This window comes from Monodelphis domestica, chromosome 2 (genome assembly GCF_027887165.1).
Source record: "Monodelphis domestica isolate mMonDom1 chromosome 2, mMonDom1.pri, whole genome shotgun sequence".
Classification (NCBI taxonomy): Eukaryota; Metazoa; Chordata; class Mammalia; order Didelphimorphia; family Didelphidae; genus Monodelphis; species Monodelphis domestica.
In genome coordinates, this window is record NC_077228.1 from 122,214,777 (window position 1) to 122,241,781 (window position 27,005).

The 27,005-nt window shown below is 36.1% G+C and overlaps 1 protein-coding gene across 1 annotated transcript in view; it reads left to right on the forward strand.

The window, feature by feature from the left end:
* The first annotated feature begins 4,728 nt into the window (after window positions 1–4,728).
* The window catches only part of CENPF (centromere protein F), a 74,369-nt gene continuing 52,092 nt past the window's right edge, over window positions 4,729–27,005 (forward strand). Inside the window, exons 1-7 of the mRNA XM_056815920.1 lie at window positions 4,729–4,903; window positions 10,920–11,149; window positions 12,583–12,779; window positions 14,167–14,282; window positions 16,656–16,747; window positions 19,010–19,304; window positions 24,357–24,559. Of these exons, the coding sequence (XP_056671898.1) occupies window positions 10,988–11,149; window positions 12,583–12,779; window positions 14,167–14,282; window positions 16,656–16,747; window positions 19,010–19,304; window positions 24,357–24,559 (1,065 nt within the window). The 5' untranslated portion in view covers window positions 4,729–4,903; window positions 10,920–10,987. The remainder of the gene's footprint in view (window positions 4,904–10,919; window positions 11,150–12,582; window positions 12,780–14,166; window positions 14,283–16,655; window positions 16,748–19,009; window positions 19,305–24,356; window positions 24,560–27,005) is intronic.

The following is a 27,005-nucleotide window of genomic DNA, read 5'->3' on the forward strand; positions in this document are numbered from 1 at the left end:
CTTTCTAACTATTAAAGCTATCCAAATGTGCAATAGGATGAATTAGAAGGATGTAGATTCCCTTTGTGATAAGCCTAATATCTACCAATGTTTCCCTGATGCAGCTTCTTTATTCAATCTACAACATGGGGTAAGCTAAGCCAGGGCCCCTCCTTTCTCTCTTTCTCAGTGCTTAGCTTTCCTCAACAAGAGACAAAGCTGTCTGGAGGGCTATATTGGCTTCTGCTTCTCCAAGTCAGCTTTCTGGTCACCTGAAGGCATTTAAAAGTCCCATTCAAGGGCAATTGGGCACCCTCTATGTTGGTGGGCTTCTGAAATCATCAGTCAATAAAAATTAAATTCTTATGTGCTTAGGGTTAGGGATGAAAAACAAAGTTTCTGCCCTCAGAGAGCTTACGATCTAATGAAGGAAGATAACACATAAAAGGAATCTGAAAAAGAAGGGGTGAGGGTATAAAAAGTACTTGGAGTCCTAATGTAGAAATATAAAGGAGTACAGCTAGGTAGAATAGGAAGAAATGGCTGGTTTGGGCACCCTCCTTACCTGGAGGTTCTGGGAGGACTTCTGCTCCATTTTCTAATAAAAAAATCATAAAGGACAGAGGGCACTGATATGGTATGAGTTTTAGGGGTGATGTGACAAAGAGATTCTTGGAGAAAGGTGGAGAAATCCTAAGGAGTACAATAGAGTGAGAAATATCACTTACCATCCTCTGCTCTGATGACCAGAGGTGTTTCCAAATTGGGACAAGGGAGACTTCAACCAGAGAATCTGCACTGTATCCTTATAGACTTTTGTTCTGTTATGGCAAAACAAACCTTTTTTTTTTCCCCGTTAACTGTTTAATCACTCACCGATGCCTCCTTTTGTCACAACTTTGAATCCAACAGTGTTGGTATTAGAGTTATCTCCAAGACCCTCACTAGAAATCTTTGAGTAAAGTCATAAGCATATATATATATATATATATATATATATATATATATATATATATATATATATATATATATATATATATATAATATATCTAGAATACTAGAGGGACTTTTAATTCAGGAATTGATTGGATTCTATGGTTCCTGAGGCCTCCTCCTACTTAGATTTTATGATTTGGTCACAAACAATACTTTCTGCCTAGAATGTAAACTCTTCTCAACTCTACTAATCCATCCCATTCCAGTTCAAAGCTGTGTGTCTCTACAATTTTGTCACTGTACGGATTATTTATTTGGTCCTATTTACTTCATTCTGTAGTTCACATACTCTTCAAGTTTCTTTGAGATCAATTCCTTGATAATTCCTTTTTTTTTTTTTAAACCCCTTACCTTCCATCTTGGAATCAATACTGGGTATTGGTTCCAAGGCAGAAGAGTGGTAAGGGCTAGGCAATGGGGGTTAAGTGATTTGCCCAGGGTCACACAGCTGGGAAGTGTCTGAGGCCAGATTTGAACCTAGGACTTCCCATCTCTAGGCCTGGCTCTCAATCCACTGAGCTACCCAACTGCCCCCCCCCCCCCCTTGATCATTTCTAATTGCACAATAATTTTCTATTGCACTCATTTGCCACAATCCATTCAACCATTTCAACTGATGTATATCTTCCTCGATTCCCATTCTTTGCCACCTTAAACATATATAAACTACAAATATTTGTATTTATAATGATTATATATTTATATGTAAATATGTTATATTTACATATTTATAGTATTAAATATGCAAATATGTCTACCTTACTAATTTGATATAAATATCAACTATATAGTTTATAATTATTGTGGGGGGGAAGAGTACACACTTAGTTGAATGTTTTGTTTAGGACTAATCCCTCCCTTATTCTACCCTCTCTCTAATTCTTCCTCTTCTTCCTTCTTTTCTGGGCTAGGCTGCTCTTTCTTCCATATTATTAGGATATTAAGTATTGTCTTATTCCAGTAAGTCAGGGACAACTCAGGCTAGGAACTTACAGGCTTTTAGTGCTCTCAAAGTAGTCTAATCTAGTTTGATCAGTGTCTCTCCTGTCCCACTCCTACCCTGCTGACCTTTTCCTGATCTGGATTAGGGTTTAAACAATTAGTAGTTTACTGCTGGACTCAGCCATTAATGGCTAGTGGGGCTGTGATTCCTGCTCTTCCAACTAGTCTGAAGCCTGAAATCTAGAAGTCAGACCTGCCCTGATCCTGGGGTCCAAGCCACACTGCTGTTGCTCCCTTCTGAGCCTCTTCCATGGCACAGAGCACAACATCTTCCACTGCTCCTTGCCTTAGAACACCATACTCCTGGACACAGGTCCTTTCCTTAGTATGCTATGCAATTTGTGATCTGGGATTGGGTAGTGGGTGACAAAGCTACTAATTGCACCTGACTGCAATAGGTGCCCTGGTATGGGTATTGGATCTCCTCTTGACTCTGCCTATGCTAAAATGGTTTTCAGGTGTATTCCTGGCCAGACCTAGTCTTTTGTGCCCATAGACTTACCTGCCCATCTCCCTGTGTTTACCTGTGTTGGAAAAATGAATCAGTGTGGTTCCCCCCCCCCCCCCCTCGGATTTCCTCATGAGAATTGGATCTTTTGTTTTTTTCTAGATGTTTTTGGAGTATTTGGGAGTGAGAGAGCATAAACCTATATCTACTGCATCCTGCTGCTTCACCATCTTAGTTCATATGCTCCCATTTTCCATATCACTTTCCAAAACTACAATTCTATTGATGCCTCTGGAAAATATGTGGTAGTAGGCTCCTTATCAGTCTTGTGATTCTAAACAGTAATACTCTTCTCTGGCAGAGTTGCACAAAGGGCCAGCCTCACACTGCCTCACTTAAATCCAATTCATGCACAAGCATCACCCCATGATATCACTGATCTTAAAAGGAAGAACAAACAACAATAATCTTTTTCTGGCTAACACTCCCTGACATGTATTGTCTTGATAGCATGTAACCTCCTTGAAACCAGGGACTGTCTCTCTTGAATTTCTATCTTATTTTTAATATAGTTTTGGGACACACAATAAAGTCTTAATAAATTCTATTTATTCATTAATTTTTCCATGTACTATAGTGGCTTAAATACTTTTAAGTTTCCTTCATTAATTAAACCCTATTCTACTGAGATGTTTTGCTTTCCTCAGGCTCTGAGGGTAACCAGTAGGCCTTAAATTTATCAGTGAATTAGGGGGGTATGTACCCCAGAGAGAAGAAGACTTCCCTAGCAGAAGAGGAAGATGAGAACAATTTGTTCCAAACACCATGCCATGAAGGCAATGGAAGCAGATGCTGTAGAGCTCTTAGAGTTTGGTTAGACATAGAAGAAGCCATGGTCATCCACTACATCTTGGGCCATCACCAATGGCTTTTTTGTCTTGCTATTGGGTTTAGATAACTGGAAGAGAGAGTGAAACTGCTGATTTTGTGAAACTCTGCTTAACTTAAATCTAGTTTTAAGCTTGATATCAAACAGTTACCTTATTTTGGTCCTCTTCCAGTAGGAAGGACAACAATCAACCAACCAACCCCAGAGTACTGTTTTGCAAATATAAATCATCTTACCAAAATAACAGGCTTCCTGAGTATCTGAAGAGGCATGTAGGTGGTCCTGGAGTCAGGAAGCACTCCTTTTTCTGAGTTCAAATCTGGCCTGAGTTACTCATTAGCTGTGTGACTTTGGGGAAGTTGCTTAATGTTTGCCTCACTTTCTTCATCTATAAAATGATTTGGAGAAGAAAGTTGTCAAATAATTCAGTATTGTTGCCCATCCCTACCCCCAAATTTTCCTACTAGTGTGGTTACTAGCAGGATACAACTGAACAGTAAAAGTATCTGAATTCCTGGACAACACAAGATAGATGGGGAATCAGCAAAGAGAAAGTAAAACAGGTTAACTTTATTGAAGACACAAGCCTTGTTATATGGAAAATGCTTTGCAAATTAGAACATGTTCTACATTCAAACATGTCATTGTTTACAGTGTATTTTTGTTCTATGAAAAAATACAAAAATATGTCAGGGTATACTTTTACCCCACTATTTTTTCTCTTTCACTACTCCACATAGCCTTTCCAGGGCCTCAGTTTCCTTCTCTGCCAAAGGAGAAGGCTGGACATGATCTCTAAGATCTCTCAGCTCTAAGATTTTATAAACTATCACCTTATTAATAAGCACATTGGCTTCATAATCTTTGCTTAAATTTTGCTGCTACTATTTTCAGAAAAAAAAATCCTAACATAAATCCAGTAGAGCTATATAGAAAGAACATTTTTTTAAAGTGGATCAGAAATAATAACACTAACGACAGAACACTAGTGAAATAATGTATAAGTGGAAAATAAGGAATGGAAGAAAAGAGAAAAAGAGAAGAACTATGGCATCTCTTGCAAGAGAAAGCAGGTTTGTTGGGCCAAAGATGCCAAATGCGCACAAAAAGGCAGCCGGCATCCTAGAGCAAGACGTCTCGAGGAAGAGCGGGGATAAAATCAAGAATAATATTTTGTGCCAGCTCTCAGGTCCTAACCCTAGGTTCTAAGAACAGAAGATCGAACAAACACCGAAACAGTAAACCGGGAAGCTCGTGTAGGCAACCGAACAACCAACCCTATGCGGTTCCAGCTGTAGGATTGTTTTTTGAATTTATACAAATGCACCAATCAGGGACCGGCTTCCCAGAGTGCGAGAACTGATTGGGGCGGCCCGAGAAGATTCGGACCAACGGGCAACTAGATTGCTCTGCGCACGGTGCGTTGCTGATGGTAACGGACGCAGAGAGGGCGGCGGTGGCGGCGGCGGCGGCAGCGGCGAGTTTAAATCGGAGTTTTTTTAATTTTTATGACTCAAGGCTTGGTAGTGGCAGTACCGGAGCTTTGGGGTCCTTTGTTGGAGGTAAACCTTCAGCCTCAGTGCTGTAAGGTAAGTGTCGGGACAGACTTTACTCTACGTGGAGGAAGGGAAAGTGGAAGGTGTTCTGGACAGGGTCGTGGAAGTGACCGGGAGTTGTTTCTATAAAGTTCCCATTTCCCCTGGGGTTGTGAAAAGGGGTGGCCCCTGTATCTCAGCATCTGTGGGTGAGAGGATATTCGCTTTCCTCCTTTCCCTTGCCTGCTGTAATGAGGGGACTTCTGCCTCTTTCCTGTTCTCCGGAATGATGATATGTCGCCCACACCCCAGTATTGACGGTATCCCTTCCCCCACCAACCCTCGCTGTGTGGTAATGAATATTTTCCTTTCCACTCTGAAAGTATCCGCGTTCCGTCCACCCCTTCCCCCCTCCATGAAGATATCCTTTTCTCTTAGCTTTCCCCCCTCCCCCACACAAAACCATGCAGGTATTCCTACCCCATCCCCTTCCACAGTTATACAGGAGTTGGGGTAAAGACAGTGAGTAGGATACCAAAATCCTGGACAAAGGAGAATGACTTAGAACCGAGACCATAATCTGAAATGGTTGAAAAATTTAATAGATGAGCGCACTACCCCAGACAGTTTATATCTTTTGCTACATGTTAGGTATAATTCAGAGCTGGGGGTGAACTTCAAAGGGCCCTTTCTCAGCCTTTTGTCCAGGTATCCTCTCTAGTCCAGTTCTTAAGGGTTTCCTTTTCATCATCCCTCCTGGTCAAGAAGCCATGCCTAGTTAGCCTAGATGGACCTTCCCACCAGACTAGTTAGGGCTCTCATTTTTGTTTTTGTACATCCATTGACTATCTTTGTACCTACTACACATTAAGTGATTAAAGACTTGTTGAATGATCTAGCAAAGGAGACTTGATAAGGAGTAATTAGACAAATTGGAGGTAAACTGTTATGAGCAGTACCACAAAAGCCTAATAATGAGTGTTCCTATGGTGTTAGAAATTAAGAAGCATAAAACCAAGAAAAGATTTAATAACTAAGAAATTTTTGGTAGTTTTAGAGCAAACAGTTCAGATGTGACGTTTATTGCATGGCTTAAGAAATGAGTGGGGAGTGAAAAGTATAGAGTGAAATTCTTTGAAAAGGATGAACAATTTAGATTGTTGGCTTGAGAGGGATAGTGGCATCAAATGAATAGATATTTTTGAAGGATTGGGAGATCTGGACATGTTTGTAGGGGACAGGGAAGTAATCAGTGTACAAGGAATTTCTCTGCCAAACCCTTGGAAGAGATGCTGTCATGGACAAAACTAGATGGGATCAGGCTTGGTAAGAAAAGGGACCCCTTCTTCTTAAGAGTCCAGAGCAGTGGAGGAGAGAATGGGGAAATGGTTGTCTAGGGGTTCGGGATTGAATTGGAAAAAAGAGGGAGGCATCAGGAAGTGCTTTCTATTTCTTCTATTAAAGGGTGAAGAGTAGTGGGAGTGGGAAGTAGTTAAGGAGAGAAGGTAAGGTTTTGAACTGCCACTTTGAGAGACATTCTTCAAGAACATGGAGCAGGAAAAGAGAAACTGATAATCAAGGCATGCTAGGTGAGAAATAGGATAGGGGAATAAGGAATTTGATGGAGTTGAACTGATTTACCTATGTGGTCAACATTTCAGAGTGAAGAAGGAATGATGAACTGGGAAGAGCAAGGAGGAGGGTGTGTAAGGACAAGTTCTGGTGAGGAAGAATTCATTTAGAGGGAGTGAGATGGGATAGGAAGTTGTAGTTTGAGAGGTTAATAGACTTTTAGATCATGGGACCTCAAACAGCAGTTAAGTATGACAATGGAGTCAAAGGCATGAGCATCCTTTTGAAGAGGCTGAGGTTGAGAAAAGGTACATAACCCAGGGGAGGTGATGAATTTTAACTTGGATCATGGAGTTTGAAGAAAGATCACAATCTTTCTCTTTATAGATATTGATAGAGAGGTACATATAGATACATAGACTGATATCTGTAGCTATCTCCTACATATATTATGGCTCTATTTTCTTTATATTAAGTTTTGGATGGAGAGGAAGATAGCCTACTCTTGAACTTGTTGAGAAAAGAGGGAGAATGGGAGCTGTGGCAGTTAACAGCAATCATGTTTGGCAGACTCCTCAAAAGGGAAGTTTTGTATGCAGATTTTGGAAATGATAATGAAAAAGCAAAGAGTGTGTTAGCTATCTTTGTGGACCATAAAAAGAAGGTGCATCTAGTGCAGGATAAGGTATCCAAGAGTTCGGTGTCTTCTGGGGAGAGAGGTTTTTCCAAATAATTGAAAAATAGAACAGAAATGTGAGAATTTAGGTGACTGGGGATGAGTCAGTGGGAAATAGTAGCAGGATAGTGTTTTGTTTTTGCTTCATGAAGTAAGTTTTCTAGATAGAAGATAGTTGATTTTTCTCTGCCTTCCTAATAAGTAACAATAGCTTTGTTCTTGTCTCCTGGCTTTGTGATGAAGGATAAAAAGAGAGAGGATAATATTCAGATTGTATAATTCACTGGATGGCTATGAGGAAAGTGCTTCACAAACCTTAAAGCTTCTTATGAAAATGAATTGTATTATGGAAATGGTGATGAAGCCTCAATGCTTGGCTACCCTTGAGTTTTCCAGTATCCCTGACCTAGTACATATTCCCTGATTTCTAGAAAAGGCCAATCTTGTAAATAATAAATTTGTCCTCCTGTGAAACTTCTGTTTTTTTTTATTCAGCTTATTCATAGCATCCTGACAATTTTGGGTATTAATAAATTGCTTGAGAAATGTTGAAGTTTTGGGGTGCCAGTGAGAACCATCTCATTTGTATAGATAGCTTGGTTGCAGTGAAAAGGAAGGTAGTTGGCAGACAAGCTTGAAGATCACTATAAGAAATTTACTTTGAGAGAAAAGGGGGGGGGGGAGTAATTGACCTATAAGCATCTGGGAATAAGTAGATTATTTTATTGGCAGCTAAAACTTTTTTTAAAGGATTTGATACTGAATGAGCTTGGTTCTTTGTTGTTGCCTCTCTCAAGAGTTTTGGTCCTTTCACAACTATTTTTAACTTGGTTACATTTTGTTTAGTCCCAACAAATACCTCCCAAAACCTCACTACAAAATATATTCCCTCTTTTCTCCTCTCACTCAACACAGTTATAAGTATGTGGCTTTTAAATTTTAGACTATTAAACTAACATTGGGTGATGAGCTCTGATGGGGGCATAATACAGTATGATTATATCTTCCCTATTTCTAGAAGCTATGCTTTTTTTTTTTATGAAGCCCAAGTTTTTTTTTTTATTGCTATGTCACACTGCCGCCATTCAGCTTTCAGTTAACCAAAACCTTTAGGTCTTTTTTAGAGCAACTGCCATCTTTCGCTGCTTTCCTCATCCTTTACTCATGAAGTTAATTTTTGTACCTAATTATATTTTTAGTTTCAGCCTAATAATGCCCTATCCTGTCAAGATCCTTTTGGATTCTGACTCATTAACTGTTAGCTATATCACCCAGTTTCCTGTCAACAAATTTATTGAGCACCATCTATGCCCTTATTCAGTTCATTGTTGATAACATTAAAAAAGCATGGAGCCAATCAGGTCCTTTAACAACAAAGAATGCATATGCTTGTATTCTCCAGTTCACATTTCTCTATCTTTTACACAGGCAAGTATTATTACAATCTTGGTAATTTGTATCCATATTATGGAGTGATCCTCTTAAAAAAGAAAATGAGGTTAGTCTCAGATGACTTGTTTTTGATAAAGTCATTCTAGTCATTTATATTCACTGATTTCTTTCCTAGGTGTTTGCCAACAATTTCTTTAGTGAACTAGTCTAGAAAATTTCCTGGGAATCAGAGCTAACCTCACTATCCTATAGCTTGCAGACTGTGTGCTAAGTGGTTCAGTGGAAGAGAGGGCTGGCTTGGAGTCAGAAGGACCCTGGAGTTTTGGGAGTCAGATTTGGCCCCAGACACTTCCTAGATGTGTGCCCCTGGGCAAGCCACTTAACCTCAATTTCATAGCTCTTGCCACCCTTCTACCTTAGAACAAATACTTAGTATCAATTCTAAGACAGAGAGTAAGGGTTTCAAAAAAGAAGAAAAAATAAAACTGGGATATTTGTCCTTTTCTAATATTGTAGTATACCTCTTGTTTTCCATAATCTTTCAGGATAGTATTGATAGTGCCCAGCAGTTCCTTTTGCCATTTCTTAAGTACTCAAGGATATAGTTTGTCAGGGCCAAGTGAATTGGATTCATTAAGAGAGACATTAGGGTGCTGTCTTACTCTATCTTCTTTATTTTCTTGGGTATCACTTTCTTGTTAATTATTTGTGTTCTTTTCATGTCCTTGTTTCTAGGTCATTCTTGCCAGAAAAAAGAGAAACAACAAAAGAGTCATTCTCCCTTTTCTCTATTGTTGATTATCATTATCTTCTTCAAACAAATATTTTCTATCTTTGATTTTCATTTTTCTGCTATTATAGCTAAATCTCTGCTTTTTATTGTCCTAATTAGCCTCCTTCACTAGCTTAGGCTTATTTTGAGACAGAACATTTCTGATGCTATTTTTTCAGGACTGTGCCAATATCTTCTATTTATCCTCAGTTTTGTGGCTTTGCTTCTATCTTCTGTATGTTTCTTTTAAAAATTTTCATTTGGTTGTTATATTCCCTATACTGCATTCACATTGGACTTCATAAGATGAATGCCATTTGTCCCCTCAGAGCTGTTTCCTTTTTTTGTGTCTTAAGGACAGTAATATTCTATTCTGTTCACATACCATAATTTGTTTAGCTATCTTAGCTCTGGAACTATTAAGGACTTCAGTGGCCAACCTCTTCTTATCCCGCCTAATTTTACAGATGAGTTCAAGGGAGGGTAAGTGAGTTGACAAGGGGTACCAGAGGTGATGGTAGTGTCTGAGGTGGAATTTGAACAACTTAGTAACTTGCCTAATTTCAAATTGTATTTTAGAATGTTTAAGCCAGTTCACAGCTCCTTCCCAGGGAGTTGGGATGCCTGTTTTCTCATCTTCTCTCCAGCCTTGAATTTTCCCCATCTTTTTTTAGAATAGTGTGAGACAATGCCTCGGGATAATTTTATTTTACATTTCTGTAATTATTGGCTTTTCTTGCTTCTTTACGCAGAGCATCAAGCTCTTCAGCCACTTGTTAGTTTTGATAATGATGCTAAAAGGAACATAATCTAAGGTTCTAGAAGGATGGAGGTATAACAGAAAATTAAGTATTAGGGTTATCTGAGCTGATTCATCCAAACTAAGCCACATACTTCTTTCTATAGATAACAAGCTTGAATTACTGTTACCTTTTCCATTGTAATGGCTTCATCATCATGTCTTAAATAACAAATTACAATATTTTAATCTGTACTACTCATTCCTCATCCTCTGCCCCCCATGAAAAAAAGATTATGACATTTATAATAATGATTATGATAATTATATATTGAAAATATCTGACAGGAGGACAGATCAGTTTGCACTGATTGCACTGCATTGTAGAAAGGAAGACACTCAGCCCGGTATTGGGAACATGCAGAACTTTGCTGTCTGCTACAGAACAGTAACATGTATTCTGTGTGCTAAATAACTGCTTTCTTCTGGGAAAAAATCAAATTTCTTATAACAATAGTAAATGTATAACACTATATATGATACTAAAAACTTTGCATCAAAATCAGTGGAAAAGTAGAAAACTATAATATGAGATACAAGCTATAGGATAGAAGAAGCAGCATCAAAAAAGATGCTGTTTTTAACTTCTTGTTATACTTACTTCAAGTGTCATTGTTCAAAGTTATTGTTGATTTTAGTGAAAAGACTAATAATAGCTCTAGATCAGTAACCAGAATCCTCTAGCCAAGCTAATTGGACATTTTATGTCTGAGATGTGACATCTAAAATGCCTGCTCTGTGATACTCTGCAAACTGGACATTACTTTTTACTTAGCACTAGAGAATCTGGATGTGAATAGATTGGTTACCCTATGAAACTGAATTCCTTTTTTTAATAATTTTCTTAATAATACCACAGGTACAGTGATTGCAGTCTTCTTTTCAATTTGTTTTAAAATGTTGATTGAGTAATAACAAGACAACAAAATGAGTTGGGCTTTAGAGGAATGGAAAGAAGGTCTGTCTACCAGAGCCCTTCAGAAAATTCAAGAGCTTGAAGGGCAACTCGACAAACTAAAGAAAGAAAGACAACAAAGACAATTTCAGCTAGAATCTTTGGAGGCTGCCCTTCAGAAGCAAAAGCAAAAGGTAGTAGTATACAATTGATTTAATTATTAACAGGTAAAGTAAAGAGTATTATAATTGCTTGATTATACTTTAATTCACATGACTGGACAGACTTGTATAAATGGTGAGCCAACCTATCCTCATACTGAGGAAAATTTTTTAAATTATAGGCTTGTTTTTAAAAAAAAATTTAATTTTTCTCCTTTATTCTAAATCCTTTAGCTTGCTGTTGCTGGGAGCTTCTGAGCCTCCTTCAATCTTATACTTTTACTTTACTTACTTTTACTTTAAAATAGTTGAAAGGATGATGGTATTTCTCTTCCTCAAGTGTATGGGGTATAGTATCTTAGAAAGATTTTCACCTTGGAATAATTAAAACCTAGGGCTTGAAAATGAATGTATAAATGGCAGTCTTCTACTTCTACACTTTGTCTTCTAATTGGTGACATAATTATTCTGATTGCCAACTAGGAGCAAATGTATTTTAAAATTTTGATTAAAAATGTACATCGCCAAATAATTACATATTGTTCTAAAATTATATATTTTTAGAAAAATCTAGATTAATCTTTTATGAGCCAGAAGCATTTTTTTTGCTTTTTCATTGATATCTTTTTATTTCCACAGCACTAGGAGGGTGTGCACACAGGGCTGTTAAACATTGGAGTAGTTTTCTTGGGGAAGTTTAGAGGAGGTTTCCTTTTATTGAAGAATTTAGAAAATGTAATGCTGTCTCATTTACCAGCAATGGTATAAATGCTACTCTTGTCTAAAGGCAGATAGTTATGACTGGATGATCTTTATGAATCTTAAAAAATTAGGATTCAAAGAATGTTAACCTTAAAGTCTATTTCAAAGAAATAAAACTTGAATTATTAAAATACTTTAGCAATAGAGTGTGTGTGTGTGTGTGTGTGTGTGTGTGTGTGTGTGTGTGTGTGTGTGTGAGAGAGAGAGAGAGAGAGAGAGAGAGAGAGAGAGAGAGAGAGAGAGAGAGAGAGATCCTTACCTTCTGTCTTAGAATCAAGACTGTGTATTGATTGTTTCCAAGGTAGATGAGTAGTAAGGGCTTGGCAATGCAGGTTAAGTGACTTGCCCATGGTCATCACATATCTAGGAAGTGTCTGAGCTCAAATTTGAACCTAGGACTTCCCATTTCCAGGCCTGCTTCTCAGTCTATTGATCCACCTAATTGTCCCTTCAGTAAATATTTTTTTTTAATGATTTTTGCTTTTACTAGATTATAGGTTCCTTGGTCCTTTACATCTCCCTCAGAAATAGAGAACTAGTGGTTTTTGTCTATCAGACACTTAAATTTTTGTTTAATATGTTACTTTTTGATCAGTAAATGCTTTAATTTTAGTATTTTATTTTTGTAAATAAATTTAGAAAGTAATTTAGGAAGAAGATCCTCATTTTATATTCCTTAAATTATTTTTGATGATTTAAATTAGGCTGAAGATCAAAAAAATGAAGGGGCATCCCTCAAAAGAGAGAATCAGAGCTTGATGGAAACATGTGATAATTTGGTGAAAATGAAGCAGAAGATTTCTCATGAGCTTCAAGTCAAGGAATCACAAGTGAATTTCCAGGAAGGACAGCTAAATTCAAGCAAAAAGCAAATCGAAAAATTGGAACAGGAACTTAAAAGGTGATTCTTTTTATAAATGTTTTAGAAAGTTGTTGTAGCTTTTTGTTTTTAATTAAATTCATTTTAGTTTTTATTTGTTTTTGTAGAAGCTAGGATATTTTCATTTGAGAGGAGTCTAATTAAGCTATTAATAATAAGGTATTAAAACTTAAAATCACACTAAGACTTTTGGGATACCCTGTATTTGGGGAATATGTCATATCATGGTTTCTTACATAGATTGGATCAAATGAGAATTGGCATGATGTAATATTTGTGTAGGATTTGAAGTCAGTCTTCCCAGGTTCCAATTCTAGCTTTCAAATTTATAGTCTGGGCAATTCAGAGTCTCTGTGTCTTCCATTTCCTGACTTCTAAAATGACAGGAGTTAGACTTCCAAATTTCCTTCCAGGTCTCCATCTCTCACCCTAAGACTTGGGCTTAGGGCCTGACTGCTTTGTGCTCTTAGGCTCCTCATGGAGAAAGTGAACTAGTTGGCCTGGCTTATAGAAGCCATCTGTAGTCTTGTAGCCTAGATTCCTTATTTTGCCTATGAGAAAACTGACCCGGGGAGACAAGTCACTTCAAGTCTCTTAGCCTTTGTTTCATTACCTATAAAATGAAATGGTTCAACTAGATGAACTTTGTATCTGAAATCTATGTTTCTATGAAGAGTAAGTGATCTCAAATTTTAGGTGATCTGACTCCAAATCTAGCATTCCTTCCATGGCACTGCATATGTGGCATGATCCCTTTGATATTTTCTAATTCTATCCTGTGAAATTGCCTCCACTTCTGAGTATCAGAGTGAATAGAGCATTGGACCTGAAATCTGGAAGACCTGAGTTCAGATATTGTCCCAGACTTGCATTAGCTATATGACCTCACAGCAGGTCACTTAAACTTGATCTGTCTCAATTTCCTCATCTGTAAAATTGGGATAGAAGTCGCATCACTTTCCAGGGTTGTTGTGAGAATAAAATTAGATGTTTGGAAAACATTTTGCAAACCTTAAAGTGCTCTATATATGTGAGTTGTTAATATTATTCCATAATTATTACATTGAGCCAATGTAGATTTACTTAAAAAGTAAACCTTTCTTCTTGTCCCACACCAGTATTAGGACAGTAGTTATTTTGTTTAGTTTTTAACATTTGGTATTTGTTCTTTTTACTAGTTTTTCATTATCAAAATTGTGAAAAGTACTTTATTCCTTCTTGATGTATGTAACAAATAATACTTGCGTCAGACCAAATTGGACAGGTTAGACTTGCAAATGATAATATATTTAGAGGTATCCTGACTTTCTCTTTGAGGGTCACTTTGATTTTTTGAAAGTAGCTAAAATTGTTTTGAAACTAAATCTGGTTTATAATATAAAAATTTTTTAAATTCCTTTTACAACAGATACAAATCTGAACTTGAGAGAAGCCAACTAGTGGTGTTACCAGGAGATGTCTCAACACTAAATAGTACACCGCAGAAGAATTGTGGTACTCCCGTACAATCAAGTCATCAAAGTGGTATGGATTTGATACTTGGCTTATAGTAGCTTAGAGCAGGGACCTCAACTGAAGGGCAGCGCAGAGTTTGAGTAATGTACTAGAATTCCAGCAGACAATCCTACCTGAAGTTTTCTTGGTTTACTTTCTTCTACTAGGACATAATTGCTAGAATCCCAGTTCTGCCTGTGTGTGTGTGTGTGTGTGTGTGTGTGTGTGTGTGTGTGTGTGTGTGTGTGTGTGTGTGTGCAGAGAGAGAGAGAGAGACCATGTATTTATGCATTTGTGGACCCCTCCTTTTCCCTTTAGACCCTTTACCCTCTTCTCTTCTTGTCCTATCTGTTCTCCAAAAATCCCACATTTTCTCTAGCTCAAATGAAGGATATAAAAATGGTTTTTGAATTTAAGCAGAAATGGTAATTAAAAAAATAAATTTAATTTGTTTAATAGGATGGAGAATCTTGTTGGTACAGTTAAATTGCTTTTTATTCCTTCCTAAATATTATCTCGTATTCATCTACTATGCCCCTTTTAAGAAGACTGCCTTCTAATTATTCCCTCCCAAGGCCCAACTCTAGTTTTTGTTATTTTTAGGGTTAAAGCTGGTAGTCTCTATTGTCTTTCCTATGACTTTTTGGGATTACAGTGCCTCCAAGCCATATTGTTTTTTAGCCCATTTGAATAATTGGGTAAGACAGACATAAGCTGCATTCTATAAAATATTTTACATCTGTCTTAACCCCATTACCATCTCTAACCACTTCTTTCTGCTGAAGTTGAATCATGTCTCACACTTAACATCCTATTACCTCTCCCTCCTCCCTATGGTATCTTCCCAGGCTCCCTATAATATTACCTCATCACGTAAACTACAATAACAAGATGTCACTTCCAACAACAGTTTGAGAAAGATCATGTCATCACAATTTATTTCAGCTTAGAAATGTAGTGTACAGAAATTGTCGACTGAGTTTGAGTATATTTGTTTTTCTATGTTCAGCTCAAGCTACTCCTCCAAACTACAGCAAGCTGATGTGAGAGATCTCCTACAGCTCACGTTCCCCAATGTGGTTCCTCTCCCCCAAGTGGTTAGCAGGACAAAAATACTTCCAAATGATGCTATAATAGCTGTTTTACCAAGTAGTTGCTTTGTAAATCTATACTCACAAGTAATTATTAGCAGTATACAATCTCATACTTTTAAGCATCTGTATCTACAAGTTACACAGAAGAAGACAGTTTACCAATTCAGTTTAGGGGAAAGGGAAAGGGATAAGCATTTATATAGTGCCTACTAGGTGCCTAGCACTGTGCTAAATAAAATTTTACGAATATTATCTCATTTGATCCTCACCACAACCCTGTAAGTTTTTTTATTTTTGTTTGTTTTTTATAAACCCTTGGGTATTGATTCCAAGGCAGAAGAATGGTATGGGGGTAGGCAAAGGGGGTTAAGTGACTTGCCCAGGGTCACACAGCAGGGAAGTGTCTGGGGCCAGATTTGAACCTAGGACCTCCCATCTCTAGGCCTGGCTCTCAAACTGCTGAGATACCCAGCTGCCCCCAATCCTATAAGTTAAGTGCTGTTATTATCCTCATTTTATAATCGAGGCAAACCCATATAGTAAGGATCTGAGGCGGAATATAAACTCAGGTCTTTATGACTCTAGGCCCCAGGGCTCTATCCATTGCGCACATAGCAGCCTCAGTTTGTACCCTTTATACTTTTTCATGAAAGAAAGGATGTGAAAACATTGAAGTAGAAATCTCAGACTCTAGTTCAAAGGACTTTACTAACAATTAAAAGGGAAAAAAAAGAAAAACCTGAAGTTTAAAAAAAGAGAGCAAGTCTTTATGTTTTTCTAATTCTAAGTTCTTTTTCTAGGATGGACAAGATTTGTGAAAATGTGAACATGTAGTGGCATGATCCTTGAATAGGAATTCATGAGATCCTAATCCCAGTCCTCATTATGACAGTAATTGGCTATATAATCTTGAAAAAATACCTTTCCAGTTTCTTTTTCAACCTGATATAAGACTAAATGTAGCTATTTAAAGATAAGCAGCTAGGTTTTGTTATCAAATTAAATATTTCAGATTTGTCCCCTAATCTTAATGTTGTATGTCTTTAAAAGGAATTTTGATGTTTTTTCTTGTGTAGGTCTTGAGAAGTTTTTTCTGAAAACTATGTTCTTGGTATCTTCCATTTCTATTTTTAAGTTCTTTTAAGTAATTTAACAGTTCTCTAGTCATGATAAAGTCATTTTGTTTTCATTTGGAATTCAAAATGTTAATTTTTAAATTCTTAGCTTTTGGATAGGTACTTTGTGGGTTTTACAGTGTCAAACTGAAATTCCATTCCTGAAACTAGTTATATCTCATAATTGTTTTTAGGTTCCAAGAATAAAGAACTGCAAGAAAAATATAATAAAGAAGTTGAAAAACGAAAAAAGTTAGAGGAAGAATTAAAAGCATTACAAATGAAGGTAAGTTAATCCTTTGAAAAATAAATTTAAAAAAACTTGTTATAGGCTATACAAGATTTGAATGTATTTTCCCCCAAAAGTTCATATTTTTATTTAATTAGAAAACTAAGTTACTTACTATTGGTAGTGTGCATTATTTTACATGAAAAATGGGAATTTAATAGTCAGGTACAAAATAAGAAATTAGTGTAATAACAGGGATGGATAGTTTGTCTTCATCCTTGCATATAAATCCTACTAGGAGCACAAAACCCTGTAGTTTATTTTATAGATTTATATTCAAACATGGAGTTATTTCTCTAGATAATGAGATAAACAAATGGAAGAATGCTTGAGAAGGCCATGGTCTTGTTGACTTAATTTTTTTTTTAACCCATACCTACTATCTTAGTATCAGTTCTAAGACAAAAGAGTGACAGCAACTAGGCATTTAGAGTTAAGTGACTTGTCCAGGGTCTCACATAACTAGGAAGTGTCCAAGGTCAAATTTGAATCTAGTTTCTTCCAACTAACTTATTGGTTTGGTGCTCTATCTTGTAACAGTTAAATTAATTTCTCTACTAAAATGTATTATATTTTTATGAGGTTTATTAAGATTATTAGAAATCAAGGAAATAAGAAGATACAAAATAAGAAAGGCATGTGCATATGGCTGATTAGCCCATTCACGATTAACTTACTTCTTGTTGCAGTCTCTGAGTAGAGGAAGAGCAGAGAAGTAGGTGTTACAGCCAGTTTAAATACAAATTTTGATCTTGCCCAGGTGGGGATCTCAGGAGAGATTATAGGGAATTCTGGGAAGTACCAAGGACTTCTGGGGATTGAAGTCTGGGGTTCAAATCTCCATTTTTACAATCCACTGGGATACCTACCCACCCTGAAATGTTAACTTGAGTCAGTTGCTTAACATGTTTTGTTACTTTTTTCTCATTTGTTTCAAGCAAATTGCTTTCTCATAGTGACGCTTCTGTAGTTGACTTTTTTTAGCCCAAAGACTTTATACTTTTTTACTAAAATCTTTTGGGGCCCTGACTTTGTTCTCCAATGTACCAGTTTTGTATAATCTCCAGATCTGACAAGGATACTTGTGTCTCCAACTCATTGATTTAAAATCTTAAAAATAACAGAGCCAAGCATAGATTGCTGAGTTACTCCACTGAGACCCCATTAGTGACTACTACTTGCAAATCCAAATCCATCTACTTGTATTATCATCTTGCCAACATCTCCATCTTTTCAATAAAAATAGTATGAGATACTTTTTTCAAATATTTTCCAGAAATTAAAGTAAAATAGATCTATAGCATTCTTCTGATTTACCAGGCAACAAATTTGTTTGACATGACTGTTTTTCTTGCTAAAGCTGTCTTGGTTGTTTGTAATTGTTTCTTTTCTAGATGTTCACTAATCATCTCTTTATCCCTTTAGATGACAGAAATTCTTAACATAATTTTGTCTTTTTCCAATCTAGTGAAGCCTATAGACCCCTTGGCATAATGTCTTGTTTTTTTTTAAACATGAAATACATGGGACTTTTGAAAAGGAAAGAAATTCATTTTATTGAAATATAGTTATTAAAAAATATTTTTACAAATGTTCATAGATTGTAAATTGCCAATTCTGCCAGATAACTGGAAATAAGGCTATTGTCCATCTCATTCCACTACAGGATGAGAATCACATCTCTTGTAGAAGTGAATGTCGGTCTTATTCGCTTCCATGTTAGCAGTCATACAATATCCTCTTTATTTTTCTTGGGCATCTAGGATGTCTCATTCCCCACTTCCAACTTCCAGAGCCTTATTAGGTTTATCTCACTTTATAGGTATGTATAAGATTATATAAATATTTCATTGCATCTTACTACTTTGGTATTCACTCCCCAAAGGAACAGACTTTGATTATTATTTAACCTATTAACACAAGTGGTCTTTTGTGAGTCATAATACAGTTACTTGTTCTCATTGCATCTTCTGTACATATTTTTGATTAAATTAAGTTGTTTGATAAATGGCATTACACTTTTAGATTTGTGTTTTATAGATGTTTATATCCCAAATATTGAAATGCTGATAACAGGTATATCTGTAGAAAATTTCAATGAATAGACAATAGTATCAAGAATGTAGATGTCAATACTTCTGGTTCTCAATGTTTTAAGAATTTGATATGCATTAATGATTGTGGCATTTACCTAAAAATAAGCAGCCTTAAATGTGGAGATTTTTTAAAGTCTTTAGCCATTTTATTATCTTTTCACAGAAAGCAAGTAAGCCAGTTCCCCCAAGCACCCTTAGTCATAGGGAAATTGCTCGGCATCAGGCTTCATCATCAGTGTTCTCATGGCAACAAGAAAAGACACCTACTCATCATTCAGCCAGTGCTCAAGAAACTCCCCACAAGAGAGGTTTTACTGCCTTACAAATTCCTTGGGAACAAGAAACACCGCCTAATAGGAAGTCAAGTTGGCAAACGGAGAGGAAAGATACTAGTTACAGTTTCCATGAGAACCAAAGTAATCTTAACCTGCTGGATCAGTTAAAAGCCCAGAACCAAGGTAATTTATTGAATTATAAGATATCAGATGCTACATGGTTCTTAGGAAGTTTACTTTCTTTTTAAATCCATAACTCCTATCTTAATACCAATTTTAAGACAGAAGGGCAGGGCTAGGCATTTGGCATTAAGTGATTTGCTGAGGGTCCACCAAGGAACTGTCTGAGGCCAGATTTGAACCCAGGTTCTCCCAACTTCAGGCTGGATACTTTGTCCATTATACTACTTTGCTGCCTTGCCCTACTCTTAGAAAAATTTCAAAAGTGATTACAAAACATTTTGTTGGAAATGTCATTTTATGTTTACAGCAAACCTTAGAAATAACTTTCGTTGTTAACCTTTATGTTAAATAACATGTCTTTCATTTTGTGGATGAGGAAACAGACAAAATGAAGTGATTTTCTCACTTTTTAATAATAGAGTTGGGAATAGCCTCCAGGTCTCCTATCAGTAAATTTTCCACTGTATAATGTTTACTTTGGGGAGCTTGAAGACATTATCCTTTTCTTTTTGAACTTTATAATTTTTTTCAATTAACAGGTATATTTTCCTTTTCTTACCTACTATTCCCTCTTTTGCAAAAAGAAGGAAAAACAAAATCAAAATATGCATATATACATAGTCAAGCAAAACATTCCTTCATTGGCCATGTCCAAAAAGAAATGTATCATTCTGATTCTTGAATCCATCATATCTGTTTGGATGTTTTGGTAGGATGCTTCATTTTTAGATCTCTTTTGTTACTGGTCATAGAATCCATGTCTCGTTTTTTCTTTTTAGTGTTGTTTTTGTATAAATTGTTCTCTTCAATCTAATCATGGCATTCTATCAATTCATGCAAGTATGAGGTTATTCTACTCTATTCATGGTCACTTTTTGTGTAGGTGCCATGTATTGCTGAGAGAAAAGTTTATTTTTTAATTTACTTTCTATTTCCATTTAGTTTTCTCCAAAGATCTATCATATTTAACTTTTCTAAAATACTCTTTCTTTCTTGTTTATTGTTTGGTTTGCTTATCTAGTTCTGAGAAGGAGAAGTTGAGGTCTCCCACCAGTAGAGTTTATTTATTTCCTGTGATAACTCATTCAACTTATCTTTTAAATAATTTGGATGCTATTCCATTTGGTACATATATGTTTAGTATTAGTATTACTTCATTGTTTATGGTACCTTTTAGCAACATGTAGTTTCCTTATCTTTTAAAAAATATTTTATTTTCCTCCAATTATAAGTAAAAACAATTTTAAACATTAATTAAAAAAAAAAAACTTGTTCAGAATTCTTTCCCTCCCATGCTTTCTCCCTCCCCACTCCTTGAGATGGTAAGCAATCTGATAGAATTTATGTGTGCAAGCATATAAACATTTTCCTATATTAGTCATTTTGTAGAAGAGATCTCAAATGAAAAAGTAGAAAAAAGAATGTGAAATATAGTATGTTTCAGTCTGCAGTCACCACCTGTTCTTTCTTGGAGGGCAGATGACATTTTTCTTCCCATTTTTTTGGGGATTGTCTTGGATCATTGCATTGCCAGAATAACTAGGCCATTCACAGTTGTTAATCAAAAAATATTGCTGTTGCCATGTACAATATTCTTCTGGTTCTGCTCACTTTGAGCAGTTCGTGTAAGTTTTTTCAGATTTTTCTGAAATTATCCTGCTCATTATTTCTTATAGCACGGTAGTATTCCATCGCAGTCATTTACAATTTGTTCAGCCATTCTCCAATTGATGGGCAATTTCCTCAATTTCTAGTTTTTTGCCACCCCAAAAAGAACTGCAATAAATATTTTTGTACAAATGGATTCTTTGCCATTTTTTTGGTTTTTAATCTCTTTCCTTCCTTATCACTTTAAATTAGATCCATTTTACTTTTGCTTTGTCTGAGATAGTGATTACTACTCCTGCTTTTTTACTTTAGCTAAAGCCTAATAGATTCTACTCCAGCCTTTTACCATTACTCTATGTGTGTTTCTCTGCTTCAGATATGTTTTTTGTAAACAACATATTGTAGGATACTAGTTTTTAATCTCTGCTATTGGCTTCTGTTTTATGGTGGGTTCATCCCATTCTCATTATTACTATTTCTCTTTGTCTTGTTTTTCCTGTTTATCATCTTTCTCTCTTGCTTCCCTCCCATTCTGCCTCTCCCCTCATGTTTCCTTCCAGTGTGAAAGCTCTTCTATGCCTCCTTTTTTTGGAGATAATTTACTGCACTGTGGCTCTCCCCTCTCTCAGAGCATCTCTCACTCCTTAATTTTGTTCTTTTGGACATAATTCCGTCATATTCCCTTGCCCTTTTTCTATTCCCTCTTTGAAAAAGAGTTTTAGGTATCATCTTACAGTGCAGGAATATAAACAGTTTAACTTTATTGAATTTCCTTATGTTTTCTCCTTCCTGTTTACCTTTGTATTTTCCTCTTGAGTCCTGCATTTTAAAATAAAATTTTCTATTAAGCTCTAGTCTTCATCAGGAATGCTTGAAAGTCTTCTATTTGGTTGAATGCCCATTTTACCCTGGAAATATCAGTTTCACTGAGTAGGCAATTCTTGTTTTAATTCTAGCTTCTTGCCTCCTATATCTAATTCCAAGCTCTCAGATATTTTTAATATAGAAACTGCTAAATCTTGTGTACTCCTGTAGCTCCATAATATTTGAATCATTTCCTGGCATCTTACAGTAGTTTCTCCTTGATCTCAGAGCTTTAGAATTTTAATTTTGAGATCTCTTTTAGGACATGATATATGAATTGTTTCAATGTCTCTTTTTTCCAGGATATCAGGACAATTTTCCTTGATAATTTCTTGAATATGATGTGTAGTCTCTTTTTTGGTCTTTTGCTTTTGGGTAGTTCAGTAATTCTTAAATATTTCACCTGGCTGTTTCCAGGTCAGTTGTTTTCTCAGTGAGATATTTATATTTTCTCTTTTTCTCTTTCTTTTTATTTTGTTTTATTGTTTCTTGATATCTCATGGAGCTATTTACTTTTAGTTGCCCAATTCTAATTTTTAAGAAAGTATTTTCTTTAGTTAGCATTTATTCCTTTTTCATTTGGCCAATTGTATTTTTTAAGTGTTTTCTAAAGCGAATTTTTGTACATTTCCTTTCACATTTTCTGATTCCTTTAGCAAGCTTGACTTTCATGACTTTCTTTATCAATCCACTTTCTTTTCCCAAATTTTCTTCTAATCTCTTATTTGATTTTTAAAATCCTTTTTGAGCCCTTCCGGGAATTCTTTTTGATCTGGCACCAATTTACATTTTCTTTGAGGCTCTGAATGTAGCTGTTTTGACATTGTTGTCCTCATCTGAGTTTTTATTTTGATCTTCCCAATCACCATTGGGGATATCTATGTTTAGAATTTTGTTTTGTTTTTTTTTTACTCATTTTCAGCCTATTTCTTGAGTTTTAACTTCATGTAGAAGTTAGGTCTTGTTCCTGGGTTTGAGGAAGCACTGTCCCAAGCTTCTGTTTTTTTGTCCTATTATTTTCAGAGATTATTCTGGGGACCTGTGAGTTTTCAGTTCTTTTAAGCTGGTTTCATCTAAGGAGAGGTGTGGTTACTGATCTTCTGGGGTATGCTCTGGTATGTGAGTGACCACAAACACTCTGGACCTATTTCCTTGTGGCCTCATGCTCTAGTCTGCTGATCCTCTTCCTCATGCTGGAGCCCGTGACGCAGAACTACATTTGGTCAGTGCTCTAAAGTGCTGCATTTGGTACCTGTGGCATATGCCCAGAATCTTCTTCTGACCAGTTCACTGACCCCCTTGACATCTTTGGGCTGAAATCTCTGTAAGTCACTTTTCAGTTGGTTGACCCCAAAACCTGCACTGGCTTGTGGGACAGGATTTTGTTGACTTGCTAAGACTGTCTGTGCTAGAGGTAGACTTTCCTATCAACCTTTTATGTTGTCTTGAGCTGTAAAATTGTTTTACCCCTTTGTTTTGCTGTTTCAGGATCCATTTTGAGGCCTTATTTTAAAGTTATTTGGAGGGGAATTTGGGTGAGATCAGGCACATTCCTGCTTCATTACTCCTCTACAGTGACTCTACCCCCCAGTTGTAATTTTTAATATACTTAAGTTTACTTCTTTTTCATATTCCTTCTATTCAAATTATCCCTGATGCTGGATGGATTTTTTTCATTTCCCAGCCTGTAACACATTCTCTGTCCTAGAGAGGTCCTTACATTCCTCTCTTCAGTAGAAGGGAAGGCTGGGAGGTTTGGGTGGCTGTCAGAGGTCACAGTGAATACTTTTAGCCCTCCCTATTCTTCTACTCCTCCTCTTACCTGAGAGGATAACTTTATCCCTTACATTATTGCATTCCCTTTCCCCCAAAAGCTGTAGATGTAGGTTGTCACATAGCCTTTTTCCATCACACATCCTGAGGCATTGTGTACCAGCTTCATTTATTATTGACAACTGCATAGTTTTGACAAACAAGCTCACATAAAATAGTTTTCATAGATAGAATGTGAGGATTTTTCCTTGGGCCTGTAAGACTATTATATGAGATACTAAATGGATCCACAGAAAGCAGGGTCACATAGATGTGCTCAGATCATTTTTGACCACATCATTCCCATCAGACACTTAAGTAGAAGATCTTGTTTTCTCATTATATCTGAGGTCTAGGAGAGGAGAAGTGAATGCAGGTTTCAGAGAGGAGTGAGGGATATATGAAACCAAGGCTCTCATACAGGATGGTACTCAATACATTTTAATTTTGCGATTTCTTTACAATGTAGAAATGTTGTGAAGGAGTGGTACACTTCAATTAAAAGTGGTTTTTGGCAGTCACTTTCATTTGCATGGAAATATGAACTCTGCCTCATTTCCTCTAGGGTAGTTGATTATGGGAGAGAATGGAAAAGAAAATATTGCAACATAATCTCATTAAATATCTTTTAATTTATACCACATTTGGATTAAATGGTTTAAGGTGAAACTAATTGCAAACTCTCTAATTGTAAAATTCAAATTGTAAAATTCAAATATATTGTTAACACAGCTTTTGGTGTTTGTTTTTGTTTTTTGGTAATTTAAGAGTTAAAATGTAAAGTTAATGAATTGGATCATCAACTGCAAGCCCAAGAACATGACATAAAAGGATACATGAATAAATTACAAGAAACACAGCTCCAACTAGAGAAAACAAAATTGGAGTTAACAGAAAAAGACAAAGTTTTGAACAAATCTGGAGATGAAGTGATGAGATTAACATCACAGTTGGATCGGGTAACAGCCAAGGTAACTTGTGCAAGTAGTGGGAGAGGGTTTATTTTAAAATTCCCTTTCAACAAGAGACACTAAGTAAATATTAGTAATAACAGTGAATAAAAATGAAGTATGGGAAAGCTTTAAAGGCCTTAAAAATATTTAAAAGATGTATGAAAACATAGTTTTTAGACCTGCGTGAATTTAAACCACTTATTTAATATTTAATAGAAATCATAAAATCTTAGAATTTTAACCTTGAGGTTAACCTAATCTACCTTCCCATCCATCTCTATTATTTTTATTTCTCAAATATGTATAGTGACTTTTATTCATAGTAAATTAATTCTTATTTAGTTAATTTTGATTGTGTCCAGATTGGTGAGATGCCTTGAGATCATGCCATAACAGAATTGATTGAAGGAATTAGGAATGCTTAGCATAGAGAAGAGAAAATTTTGTGGGGACACGATAGGTATCTCATGTTAGTTAAAAGATTATCCCATAGAAGAGAGATTAGCTTTTTTTTCACACTAGAGAGAAGAGAATGGTGAAAACTTCAGGGGGACTGTTTCAGTGGAATGTAAGGAAGAACCTTAACAAATAGAACTATCTGGAGGTAGTGGTTTCTACCTTACTTTTTAAGTAAAAAATAGCTAAATACTCATTTGTTGGAGAAGAGGGTTCTTGACTTGAACTCAATGATCTATGACCTTCCATCTTTTTTTAACCTGATAAGGTAGAGAAGACTTGATAACTGAATGTAAATAGATGAGAGTTAATAGAATGAAAAGTGACTGAGCTTAGGAATCAGATGACTTTTAAGGATGAAGATACTTAAATTAAGAACTTATGTGATGGGTAATGGTAATACCTTTAAGAGCAAAATGAATATTTGGGGGTAGAATCAAGAAGAGCTATTTTTCATTCTGAGATAATCTGAATTTGATGTAGTATCATCTTGGTGAATAAAGAGACAGTGATCAAGAGAAAGTTCATCTCAGATGTAAGCCTGTTGATTTATACCCATTTAAAATTAACTTACTTTCTGTCTTTACCTGTTTTCAGCTTCATTTCTTATTGCTTGAAAACTTGAAAGCAAAAGAGGGAGTTGAATTGTCAGAGGTTTGAAAATAGTGGCACCTGTGATGATCAGCAATCCTTGCAGGTGTGCAACTGAAATTTTAGAATGTCAATTGTTGCTGTATTTTAAAGAAAAAATATATCTTCAATCACTTCTAAAATTCTGCTTTTAAAGAACACACCTGCATTTGAAATCAGAAGACCTAGGTTCATGTTCTCTGCCCTGCAACTTGCTATCTGTTAAACCTTAGTCAATCACCTAGCCTCTCTGGTCTGAATTTCTTTTATCTATAACATGAGGAAGCTGGACTAGGATGACTTTGAGGACCTTCTAGCTCTGCATCCATTAAATCAATCCTCTCTTGGATTTTCTTCTTTGATGCAAGGCATCTAAGAGAAGGAGCCGAGGGTTCACAGTTCCTTTTTACTCCTATGCTGAGCTAGAAGAGGTAAACTTTTGAAGATTAAAGAAATTGATGTCATTGTGGTTATCAGGATTTTACCAAGTTCTGGTAGAATTACCAGAATTTTAAATTTGTCATTAGAAACTTTAATAACTTCTATTTTCCAGCTTATATGTGATTTACAATACCATGTATACCCATTATATATGTTGATTACCTGGCTTCCTAGTGTAAAGGCCAGAATGTAAGGGGTTAAAATTAAAGGGTTCGATTAAATTATTTAAGAGTATGGTCGCCAGAAATTATTACTCAATTCCAAATGATTTTTTATGGTAATTTATTTACAAAAGGAGAAAGAGTGAAAGTAAGAAAATCAGAGAGAGTAGATATTTACTCTGGCTAGGTCAGAACCAGTCAGGGCTTAAGAGGCCCCAGTAAAGGGGACCCAGAGGTAATTAAACAAGGCTTTAGCCTCTCTGGAGGCTAGTATCTCCAGAAAAGCCAGGGAAAGGAGTCAGCCTTTCTCACTTACCCACATGGTAGTGCAAAGGGAGAGATTTAAGAACAGTCTCACCAAGTCCAGGGTCTCAGATCCATGAAGTAGATTCTTCACCAGCTTCCAACTCTTAACTCCTAACTCCAAAGAACAAAAGAACTCCCCTTCACAGGAAGTTGTGACTCCTTTTAAAGATGCTTCTTTGTTCTACTTCCTGTGCTGTCTTCTACTTTTTTGTGGACCAATTATAGTCTGTAAATTTTCTTAGGACTGCCGTCTGGTTCTGATTTGTCACTCACTTTCACACACATGGGTCACAGGCCTTACCCCACTTAAGGATGAGTGGGGTGTATACACATCTGGTGATTAAATATAAAAATGGGCAGGGGAGAGTTAATCCCATCTTCACACTAGAAGATTCCTAAAATATAGCTCTTCTTTTGTTTTGGTACCATTAACTTTTTTTTTATTTAAACATTATTTTATTTGGTCGTTT